Below are 12,756 nucleotides of genomic sequence, written 5' to 3'. Positions count from 1 at the left end.
TTTTTTTTTTTTTCTTTCCCAGATCAACCCTGGGGTTAGCTTGTTAGGTGTGTGGGAGGGGTGGTCTGGTCTCAGGAGATCTCCTCAGCTGACCTGAGGCAAAGGCAAGGTCAGGGGATGGTGATCCCAGCTTCCCTATTGTCTTCCCTTTTCCCCTGGAGGGCTGGGGCACACCTAGATGCTAATGCGTGTTCCCGCCCCTCCTGGGGCTTGTCTCCCGGCTCTGAGGCTTGCCTGGGTCTCAGTGCGAATTTTCTCTGCCCTGGGTCATCTGTCCTTGCAGATTGCCTCTGCCACAGTAGGAAGAATCCCCCTTTGCTATTTTTCTAGCCTCTGGTGTTATGAGACTATTTGCCCCCTTCTGCTGTTCCTGCTGATCCAGGATTTATCTGGGGAAGAATTTTATGGTTCTTTCACGGTCATCAGGGGGGAGGAGAGAGCATTTACTGATCACTCCGCCATCCTAGCTCCCGGAAGTTCCAGTAGGTGACTTACCGAAGTTTAGTCTTCAGGCTGAAGGTTTCAAGGGCTGCTGCGCTGATATCTGGCGCTCAGCGGCTCTCACCGGCTCGGTTTGGCTTGTCTCCTGCTCCGCTGGTTTCGCCCGCCACTCTCGGGCTTCTCAGGTCCCTTCCGCCCTGCTGCGCTGACCGCGCTGCGCTGTGCGCTGGGGCTCACCCCCGCGGAACAGATCCTTCCCGTGGACCTTCCAGTCCAACCTGGGCTCCGAATCTGTCAAAGTCTGTCACCCACTGGATTCTACACCTCCAAAGTCTGGTCAGATTCTCCTTTCAGAGATATCCAGAGGAGTTTGTCCAGGAGCTTAGGTGAGTCGTTGCTTTCACTCCGCCATCTTGGCTCCACCCCGCCCAAAGGTCTCTTCCGAAGTGGTTATTTGAGTAACTATAACTGTACCAATAAAAAGATGTTGTGGAGGTAGAAATAATAAGACTTAGTCACTGAATGAATATATGGGTTGGGGAAAAATGAGAAGTCAAAGATTATAAAGGTTATAAATCTGAATGACTTGAAAGGTGGAGGCTCCTAAAATTAAATCAAGAAGTCATAAGGATTAGGAGGTGAGGAGATAGGGCTGAGTTAGGGGAGAGGAAACATAATGAATTATATTTTTGACACGAGTTTTAGAAAACTATCAAAAATAAAGAGAGAAATGTCCAATAAACTGTTCATGATGCAAGATTAGATTTAAGGTGAGAGATTAGGACTGGATATAGCGATTTGGGAGTCATGTGCATAGAGATAATAACTAAACCAGTGGGAGTTGAGAAAATCACTAAGTGAGAGAAGAAAGGATGGCTCTGGATAGAGCTTTAGGGTACACCCATAGAAGGACAATGAGCATAAGCAATTAAACAGGTAGAAGAAAAATCAAGAGAGAGAAATATCATGACAATTTAATAATAATAATAGTCAGAACAATAACTAGCACATATTGCACTATAAGATCTGCAAAGTGCTTCACAAATATTATTTGTTGTATCATTTAATAAAAACAACCCTATGAGGTAGGGATTATTATTATCCCCATTCTGCAAATGAGAAAATTGAAACAGAGATTAAATGACTAGCCCAGGACCATACAAAGTGTGTCTCAAGTTAGATTTGAACTTAGGTCTTCCTGATACCTATTCCAGTTTACATTGTCTAAATTTGCCTATTTGTAACAATCCTGTGAGGTAAAAGCTACATTAATTCTGATGTTATCAATGTGAACCATAATAAGAACAAAACAACAATTTTAATCTCATATTCATTTAAAAAATAAAGGGTAGGGAACAGAGATAAGGAAAATGATATTTACTGTCTCTCCATGCCTGCTATTTCCTGATTATCTTCTTTAACCTACAAAACACACAAAAAATAGTAAGGAATGAGTGAGTGTAGCTAGTAGATAACTAAATAATGGAGAAAAATCAAACAGATCAAGCATAGCTTTCCACCAATACAGTATATTTCACTGAAATGTTAAATCTGATTTACCTTTTTTGAAAACTCCATGCAATAAAATAGAATTTTTAGATTTCAAAGGGGGAAAACACAAATGGCACCATTTCTAGGTTTCTCTTTTTTCTTTAAATAAGGGGTGTGGACTACCTGAAGCTTTCTTCTTCATACTGCTAGGTAATGGGACACCTAGACACATACCCTAAGATAGTTTTTTAAAGAGCTTAATAGTACTTTATTTTTTCCAATTATATGTAGGTAATTTTTAGCATTCATTTTTTACAAAATTCTGAGTTCCAAATTTTTTATCCTCCTTTCTCTCTCTTCCTAGAATGGTAAGAAATTTTATATAGGTAATATATATTACAATCATGTAAAACGTTTCCATATTAGTCATAATTGTGAAAGAAGAAACAAAACAAAAAGAAAAAACCCAGAAAGTGAACATAGTATGTTTCAATCTGTATTCAGAGTTGATCAATTTGTTCTCGGGATGTGGATAGCAGTTTTCATCATGAATCCTTTGTAAGTGTCTTGGATCAGTGTATTGTTGAGAAGAGCTAAGTCATTCACAGTTGATCATGACACAATGTTGCTGTGACTGATTACAATGTTTTCCTGATTCTGCTCATTTAATTTTGCATCAGTTCATACAAGTCTTTCCAGGTTTTTCGGAAATCTCCTTGCTCACCATTTTTTATTGCACAATAATATTCCATTATATTCATATACCACAGCTTGCTCAGTTATTCCTTAATTGATGGGCATCTCTTCACTTTCCATTTTTGGTCACCATAAAAAGATCTGCCACAAATATTTTTGTACATGAAGGTCCTTTTCCCTTCTTTTATTATTTCTGTGTGAGACAGACCTAGTACTGGTATTGCTAGATCAAAGGTTTGATCACAGTTTGGTTGCCCTATGGGCAAATTTCCAAACTGTTCTCCAGAATGGTTGGATCAGTTCATAATTCCACCAGCAATGTATAAGTGTCCCAATTTCCCCACATCCTTTCCAACATTTATCATTTTTCTTTTTTGTCATATTAGCCTATCCTCATAAATATAAGGTGGTACTTCAGAGTTATTTTAATTTGCACTTCTCTAATCAAAAGTAATTTAGAGAACTTCTTAATATGATTTAATTTGATTTCTGTATCTGAAAACTGCCTGTTCATATCCTTTGATCATTTATCAACTGGGGAATGGTTTGTATTCTTTTTTTCTTTATGGCTTGCATTCTTATAAATTTGACTTAGTTTTCTATGTATTTGAGAAATGAGGCCTTTAACAGAGACACTTACTATAAAGATTGTTTCCCAGCTTTCTGTTTTCTTTATAATCTTAGTCACAATGTTTTTATTTATGTAAAACCTTTTACATTTAATATAATCAAAATCATCTGCTTAAATTTCATAATGCTCTCTATCTCTTGTTTGGTCATACATTCTTCCCTTTTCCATAGATCTGGCAAGTAGACTATTTCCTGCTCTTCTAATTTGCTTGTGGTATCACCCCTTATGTCTAAATCATGTACCCATTTTGATGTTATCTTAGTATATGGTGTAAGATACTGATCTATACCTAGCTTCTGCCACATTGTTTTTCAGTTTTCCCATCAGTTTCTGTCAAATAGTGAGCTCTTATCCTAGAGGCTGGGGTCTTTGGATTTATGAAACCCCAGATTACTATAGTCATTTACTATTGTGTCTTAGGTACCTAATCTATCCCACTTATCCATCACTTTATTTCTTAGCCAGAGAGTTTTGATAATTACTACTTTATAATGTAATTTGAGATCTGCTACTCTCAGGCATCTTCCATTGTTTGTTTGTTTTTTCATTAATTCCATTGATATTCTTGAACTTTTTTTCTTCCAGATGAATTCTGTTCTTATTTTTTTCTACCTTTATCAAATAATTTTTGGTAGTTTGGTTGGTAAGGCATTGAATAAGTAAATATGTTTAGGCAAAATTGTCATTTTTATTATATTGGTTTGGCCTACCAGTGAGCGGCTGATATTTTTCCAATTGTTTAGATCTGACTTTATTTGTGTGAAAAGTGTTTTGTAATTGTTTAGGTTTGTCATGGCAGGTAGACTCCCATGTATTTTATACTGTTTACAGTTATTTGAAATGAAATTTCTCTTTCTATCATATCTTTCTGATGGACTTTGTTGGTCATGTAGAAATGCTGATGATTTAAGTGGCTTTATTTTACATCCTGCAACTTTGCTAACATTGTTAGTTATTTCCAGTAGTTTTTTAGTTGATTCTCTAGAATTCTCTATACTATCATAGCCTCCATAAAGACTAACAGTTTTGTTTCCTCAATGTCTATTCTAATTCCTTCAATTTATTTTTCTCCTTTTATTGCTATAGTTAACATTTCTAGTACAATATTTAGTAGTGATAATAACAGGCATCCTTGCTTCACCCTTGCTCTTACCAGAAAGGCTTCTAGCTTATCCCCCTTACAGATAATGCTTGCTGATGATTTTAGATACTGCTTATCATTGTAAGGATTGTTTGTATTCCTATTTTTCTCCTATGTTTTCTAGTGTTTTTAATAGGAATGGGTGCTATATTTTGTCAAGCTCTTTTTGAGCATCTATTGAGATAATCATATGATTTCTGCTGTTTTGTTATTGATACAGTCAATTATTATGATAGTTTTCCTCCTATTGAACCTGAATTCCTGGTATAAATCCCACCTGGTCAAAGTGTATGATCTTTGTGATATATTGCTGTAATCTCCTTGCTAGTATTTTATTTTAAAATTTTTTATCAATATCTATAAAAGAAATCCATCTATAGTTTTCTTTCTCTAAAACAGCTTTTCCTAGTTTAGGTATCAAAGCCAAATCTGTGACATAAAAGGAACTCGGCAGGACTTCTTCTTTGCCTATTTTCCAAATAGTTTATATATTATTAGAACTATGTTCTTTAAATGTCTGCTAGAATTTGCTTGTGAACTGATTTGGCTCTGGGGATTTTTTCTTAGGAAGTATGTTGATGGCTTGTTTAATTTCTTTTTCTGAGATGGAGTTATTTAGGTATTCTATTTCTTCATCTGTTAATCTGACTAATTTATATTTTCTTAACTACACATTAATTTATTGGCATGTAATTGAGCAAAATATTTCCTAATTATGTTTTAATTTCTTCTTTAAAAAAGGGTGGTGAATTCATCCTTTTCATTTTCGATACAGATATTTGGTTTTCTTTCTTTTCTTTTAAATCAAATTAACCAATCACTTAACTACTTTATGGGGTTTTGTTTTTCATTAAACCAGATCCTAGAATTATTTATTATCTCAATAGTTTTCTTACTTTCAACTTTATTAATCTCACCTTTGGGTTTCAGGATTTCCAATGTGCAGCTCAACTGGGGATTTTTAATTTGTTCTTTATCTAGTGGTCTTTTAATTGTATGTCTAATTCATTAATCTGCTCTTTTATTGATGATTTACATGATTTATGAGAATAAATTTTCCCCTAAGTATTCCTTTGGCTGCATCCCACTCATTTTGGTATGTTGTCTTGTTATTCTCTTTCATAAAATTATTGTTTCTATGATTTGCTCTTTGACCCACTTATACTTTAGGATTAGGTCATTTAGTTTACAATTAATTTTTAATCTATCTTTCCACTGCCCTTTGCTGAATGTAATTTTTGTTGCATTATGATCCTAAAAAATGCATTTAATATTTCTGCCTTTTTACATTTAATTTTTGCCTTTTTATACCCTACTACAATTAGGTACCATGTACTGCCGAAAAAAAAAGATATAGAGTTATCCCTTCCGCATTGTGGGGTGTGGTGCCCCCATGATTAGAGAGTTCTGGGTAAAAATTTTTGGCCGTCCCTTCATACCAGAGAAGAAGTCTGAATTATTAAGGTGTTAAAAATGTTGATATTATACAATACTATACATGTACTTTATGCATTTCTGAGCTTCTAAACTTTTTCTGGGTCATCTGATGACCTTTGTGTATTGTCTATGGCTTCTGCAAAACTCCCAAATTCCATTTAATTTCTTATGCTGACCCATGATATACTGAAACTGAAATGGAGAAAGTTGTAATGTGGGAGGAAACTGTAATATTGATTCCCAGATGGTGACCATGAGGCTTGTTAAGTGGCCTGAGAAAATGAAAGAATATGACTGGACAATCAAAGTCTTCTGTTTCCACAAAGATTTACCTAGAATACAGTGCTTTTTGATACAATTCTGACTCTCTTTTATTCCTACTCTTTACCCCTACTTTGGAGGGCTCCTTAAGTCCTGAAGAAATAGTTCAGGTCCTCCTCAATTGGCAGGCTTCCCTTTCTTTGTGATAGTTTAGACTTCTTCCCCAAAAATATACAAGTTCAAAGTATTCTTCAATTACATCCACCACATGGAAAATGCTAATAGCAGCAATAATAGAAGACCTTACTTATGGTCTAAAAACACTATGGAATAACTTTTCCAAAGAGGGGAGGCAATCTACGCAGTAGTAATCACAAAATATAAACACAGAGTTTTCAACAGATTTGCAAACTATTAACAACCATATCAAAGAAAGGTCCAAATCTCTAATAATAAGAGAAATGCAAATCAAAACAATCCTGAGGTTTCATCTCACATCCCTCAAAGTAAGAAAGATGTCAAATCAGAGGGATTATAAAAAGATAGGCACACTAGTACATTGTTGGTAGAGCTATGAATTTGGTATAACCATTATCAAAAATGACCTGGAATTTTGAAAATCAAGTAATTAAATGACTATACCCACTGACCCAGAGATTCCACTGTTAGGAACATACCCCAAGGAGGTCAAAACAAAAAGTTATGTTTCATATAAATCAAAATATTTATAGCAGCATTTTTACAGCAACAAAGAACTAGAAACAAAGTAGGTGCCCACAGATTACAGAATAGCTAAACAAATTATGGTACATTAATTGGCAAAGGAAGATGTTGCTAATCCTTAATACTAATTCCTTCATGGATTATTTATTTCCAATTTATCCTGTATAAAGTTTGTAAATAGTTGTTTGCATGTTAACCTTCCCATTAGACTGTCAGCTCCATGACAGCAGGAACTATTTGCCTTTTTTTGTATCCCCTAACCCCCAGTACTGAGCACAGTGCCTTGCACATAACACGTACTTAATAAATGCTTGCTGATTAGCTAACTGAATGTGATAGAAAATTACTATGCTATAAGAAATGAGCCAAGATGGTGGAGTACAAAGATGGACCTACTCCAGCTCTCCCCTCAAAGTCCATAAAATACCTGTAAACAATGACTCTAAACAAATTATAGAGCAGCAGAAGCCACAAAATGACAGAGAGAAAGAGATTTCTAGCCCAAGACAGCCTGTAAGGTGAGAGGAAAGGTCTATCACACCAGGTTCAGAGCAGAGTGCAGCCCAGCCTTGGCTGCATACCATGGTGTAGACAGGACTAGAGCAGGCTTCAGGGTATGGAATCATGAGTAGTAGCTGCAGTTTCCAGATTTCTCAACCCACAAATGCCAAAGACAGCTTCAAAGGTTAGTGAGAAAGCTCTTTCACCTGGGTTAGAGGGGTGTGCTGTCTGGTTCCAGTCCCAGCCCCAGGGTAGTAGCAGCTGCTGAGGCAGCAGTGTCCACTTTTGGAGCCCTCAGCCTAAAGACCCTGGGGGAATTGAACACATGATCTGGGTCTCAGTTTTGAGTGGCCATCCTGGGGTGAGGAAGAGCACTGGTATGGCAGAGCTGATGGAGGCTCTGGAGAGGGAATCCTACTCGCAGTTCCAGGGCACAAAAGAGTGCTTGTCATTGCCCTCAGACCAGAGTGCAGGCCAGGAGAGAAGTAAATGATGACCACTTTGGAGGAACTGAGAACGTATAGATCCCTAGAGTATACCTTCCACTTCACAAAGGACTCAGAAGTCAAGTAACTGACTGGGAAAATGCCCAAAAAGGGGAAAAAATAAGTTTATAGAAGGTTACTTTCTTGGTGAAAAGGTATTTTCTTCCATCCTTTTGGATGAGGAAGAATAAAGCATACCATCAGAGGAAGACATAAAAGTCAAGGCTTCTACATCCAAAACCTCCAAAAAAAAAATACACAATGGTCTCAGGCCATGGAAGAGCTCAAAAGGATTTTGAAAATCAAGTAAGAGAGGAACAGGAAAAATTGGGAACAGAAATGAGAGCAATGCAAGAAAATCATGAAAAGCAAGCCAACAGCTTGCTAAAGGAGACCCAAAAAAATGCTGAAGAAAATGACACCTTTAAAAATAGACTGACCCAAATGGCAAAAGAGGTCCAAAAAGCCAATGAGGAGAAGAATGCTTTAAAAAGCAGAAATTATCCAAATGGAAAAGGAGGTTCAAAAGGTCACTACAGAAAATAGTTCTTTAAAAGTTAGAATGGAACAGATGGAAGCTAATGACTTTATGGGAAGCCAAGAAATTATAAAACAAAACCAAAAATATGAAAAAATAGAAGACAATGTGCAATATCTCATTGGAAAAGCAACTGACCTGGAATATCAGGAGAGATAATTTAAAAATTATTGGTCTACCTGAAAACCATGATAAAAAAAAAGAGCCTAGACATCATTTTCTCAGAAATTATCATAGAAACTGCCCTGATATTCTAAACGAGAGGGTAAAACAGAATTGGAAAAAATTCACCCATCACCTCCTGAAAGATACCCCAAAAGAAAAACTCTTAGGAATATTGTAGCCAAATTCCAGAGTTCCCAGGTCAAGGAGAAAATATTACAAGCAGTCAGAAAGAAACAATTCAAGTACTGTGGAAATACAATCAGGATAACACAAAATCTAGCAGCTTCTACACTAAGGCATCGAAGGGCTTGGAATATCATATTCCAGAGGTCAAAGGAGATAGGATTAAAACCAAGAATCACCTACCCAGGAAAACTGAGTATAATACTTCAGGGGAAAAATGGAATTTCAATGAAATAGAGGCCTTCCAAGCATTCCTGTTGAAAAGACCAGAGCTGAAAAGAAAATTTGATTTTCAAATACAAGAATGAAGAGAAAAATGAAAAGGTACACAGGAAAGAGAAGCCTCAAGAAACTCATTAAAGTTGGACTGTTTACATTCCTACATGAAAAGATGTAATCTGTAACTCACGAGACCTTTTTCAGTATTAGGGTAGTAAGAGGGAACATATATATGTAGGTGTGTATGGTTATGTATGTATGTGCATATTATGCTTGTGTAGGTATGTGTATGTAGGTATGTACATGTGTGTATGTATATATGTGTGTGTGTGTGTATACACATACATATATATGCATAGACAGAGGGCATAGAGTGAGCTGAATATGAAGGGAGAATACCTAAAAAAATAAAATTTACTGTTGAATGGAATGTACTAGGAGTAAGAGAAAGGGAGAAGCAGAATGCAGCAAATCATCTCACAAGAGGGAAGAAAGAGCTTCTACAATGGAGGGGAAGAGGGGGTAGATGAAAGGAAATAAGTGAAACTTACTCTCATAGGATTTGGGTTAAGGAAGGGAATAACACACACTCAGTTGGATATGGAAATCTATTTTACCCTGCAGGAAAGCAAGGGGTAAGGGGACAGGAGAGGGAAGATAATAGAAGAGACAGCAAATTGGGGAAAGGCATAATCAGAAGCAAACACTATTGTGGGAGGACAGGTCAAGGGAGAGAATGGAATAAATGAAGAGCAGGATAGGACAGAGGGAAATGTTCTTAGTCTTTGACAACATAAATATTATGGAAGTGCTTTGCATTGTTACACATGTATGACCTATATTGAATTACTTGTTTTCTCAATGAGGGTGAGTGGAGAGGGAGGGAGAGAATATGGAGCTCAAAGCTTTAAGAATGAGTGTTAAAAATTGTTTTAGCATGCAACTGGAAATTAAGCTATACAGACAAGGCAGTATAGAAATCTATTTTGCCCTACAGGAAACAGAGGGGAAGGGGGATGGAAGAAGAGTGGGTAATAGAAGGGAAGACAGACTGGAGGAAGAAGTGGATGGGGTACATGCTGTCCTGGGGTGGGGGCTGGGGAGAGATGAGGAGAAAATTTTCAATTCAAATTCCTGTGGAAGTAAATGTTAAGAACTAAAAATTAATAAATTGTACATTTAAAGTTGAAAAAAAAGAAATGAGTATGAGAAGTACTGAGAAGCATGAAAAAACTTACATGAACTGAGACAAAAAGAAGTAAGCAGAACCAGGAAAACAATATACACCATGACTACAACAATGTAAATGGAGATGACAACTAATGAAACCGAATTATGTGAAACTACAACGACCAAGCTTGGCTCCAAAGGAAAAACATGCGAAAAATACTTCTCTGCTGAAGCAAGGAACCACAGGCAGGGTATACTGAATACCAGTATCTGTCAGACTTCTTCTGATAAGTTATTTAGCTTTACTTTTTCTTTCTTTTTTCATATTTTTTTTAAATAAAGGATGTCTTTCTCAAAAGAGAGGATACATTGAGAGAAATTGGTGATATAAAAAGGATATTAATACAATTCAGTTTTAGAAACACGCAGGCAAATTCAAATTTTTATCTTATAAAATGTACATTAAAGGAGAATCTGAAGCCTTCCAAATGGCGAAGCAAATCATGGAAATTATAAAACTACAAAATGGATAAAAATAACTTTTGATGTAGATAAAACAGTAAGAAAAGTTAGTCAATTTCTTATTAAAAAAAAAGAATTTTTATCTATTTTGTTCTATCAAATATATCACAAAGTTTAGATGGAATGATATTCCATTAAAGAAAAGATATTCAATCTCTTAACATAATAAATCAGTGCATTCATTGCTCAGTACAGCATAAGCTTCTTGGCTTCTGTTCTGATTCTTTTTGCTAAAGTTAAGACTGGTGCCATAAAAATGTACTATAAATATTTTTCCTACTTGTTTAAGTAATCGCTCTCTCTCTTCCATTGGGGATCCCATGCTTTTATCTTCTGCAATCATTTGATCTCGATGGGACTCCAATTCATAAAGTTTTTCATAAAGAAGTACAGCCTCCTGTTTTACCTGGGAGTGTGCTATTTCCTGAAGAGAAAATAAAACTATTTACTTTATAGCTTAAAACAAAACAGGTTTTGGTTTATGAGTATGAGGTAAGTTGAAGAGTTTGTCATCAACATCTTAATAAATTATGTTCAATAAGCATTTATTAAACGCCTAACTATTGTGCTAGGGGGCAGAGGTATAAATTCAAGGAGTGAAACAATTCTATTCCCAAACAGCTAATGGATTTAAAAATATATTATGTAGAACCTAAGTGTTAAACATGCAGGCCCCATTAGCCTAATAATTTAGTTCAAAATTTGATCAGTGACCTCTTGACCTCTGTATATAGCCTACAAAACTCCCATATGTAGTCTGAACCAGATTGAAATGTAACTGGGAAATAGTTAACAAAACAAAAATATAATTGAATATTGATAATGTTATTATGTGCTTTTCTTAGTCAATATGCAATATGCAATTAAGGCTCTGTTTCTATATGAGTTTGACAACACTGATGTAGAGCACCATAATTGGTCTTTTTATAGGAATATTTGTATATGATGATGTTAAACTAAGAATATAGTAACACTGTATTTATATTTATTTTTCACAATACTACCATGCATTTATATAGCGTAAGTAAAAAATTCCTATCAACCTATTTAAGCCTTTTTTAGCATAGGTTCAAAAGGGATTTTGGTCTACCCTGTACAAATGGTCTGCCTGGTTCTTCAATGTACCCATTAACAGAATGGGCCTTTGGAGGGAAAAAATACCTTCCCCTTGAATAGATCAGAGAGATATTCTTCTATGAGTAGAATGTCACTGTTAAAGAGCACCCTACTTCTATACTATATATAGTTTAAGCAGAGGGGAAAAAAATGAAAAAAAGATGTGAAAAGGCAAATGCTGTATAATATGGATAATACTCATAGCACACAAGTATGTTACTTTGCAGGAATGTAGGAACTGCAGATTATATTATCAGTATACTCTTTAAAATGATAAGATATGAGTATTAATACTGTTACTTCGTAGAAGAAGAAACTAATATACACAAAAGTTAAGAATGACAAAATAAGTTAGTGAAGTAATCAGTGCTACAAATTTGAACTCGTACACTCTGCATACTCAAATACAGTTTGCACTGTTTTGGTCGGCTCATCCTTATCTTCTTACAGCTGTAATGAATTCGGTAACAGAGGCAACAGATGCAGATCTTTCAGTATATTTAGCAGTAAAATAAAGGGAAATGGTGGAAAGGCAGAGGACCCAACAGCTTAAAAAATTTTTAATAAACAGAAGGGAGCATTTTAAAGGAAGAAGTTATGGAATTAATGGAGTGGTAGAGAGTAAAGATACTTAAAAAAGAAGGAATAAGATCAGAAGCATAGTCTCTCAGGAGTTGAGAGGGGAATGTGATCTACAACTCAGTTGAAAGAATTAAGTTTTGGGAGAAGAGCTGGAGGGATGTTATCCCTCTTACATAGCCAAACTCAAGTTCTACCGTTTATATGAAAATTTCCATTATGATTCTAGTCTGGTAATTTCTCTTTTAACTTCTATGCTTACTGCCTGAACCAAATAATAACTTAATATCCTGAAATTATAGATTTGTTGAGCTGGAGAGAAGCACCAGACAGCATTTAGTTTCATAGCCTTTATTTTATACAAAAAGAATCTAAGGCTGAAAAAGGTTAAGTGACTTAGCTGAGAACATATGGCTCATTAATGATAGTGTGCATGTGCGTGTGCGTGTCTGCATGT

The 12,756-nt window shown here is 35.7% G+C and overlaps 1 protein-coding gene across 3 annotated transcripts in view; it reads right to left on the bottom strand.

Annotated features, from left to right (window-relative positions):
- Positions 1–12,756, bottom strand: part of IFT74 (intraflagellar transport 74) — a 161,048-nt gene that overhangs the window by 75,079 nt on the left and 73,213 nt on the right. For all 3 annotated transcript variants that reach the window (XM_072612407.1, XM_072612390.1, XM_072612399.1), the window contains exons 11-12: positions 10,885–11,028; positions 1,823–1,863 (exon numbers count right to left, since the gene is read on the bottom strand). In XM_072612407.1, the coding sequence (XP_072468508.1) occupies positions 1,823–1,863; positions 10,885–11,028 (185 nt within the window). The remainder of the gene's footprint in view (positions 1–1,822; positions 1,864–10,884; positions 11,029–12,756) is intronic.

The sequence above is a fragment of the Notamacropus eugenii genome, chromosome 1, assembly GCF_028372415.1.
Source record: "Notamacropus eugenii isolate mMacEug1 chromosome 1, mMacEug1.pri_v2, whole genome shotgun sequence".
In the NCBI taxonomy this organism is placed as follows: Eukaryota; Metazoa; Chordata; class Mammalia; order Diprotodontia; family Macropodidae; genus Notamacropus; species Notamacropus eugenii.
Note: the sequence above shows the minus strand (reverse complement) of the source record. Positions and strands in the feature narration are given on the sequence as shown.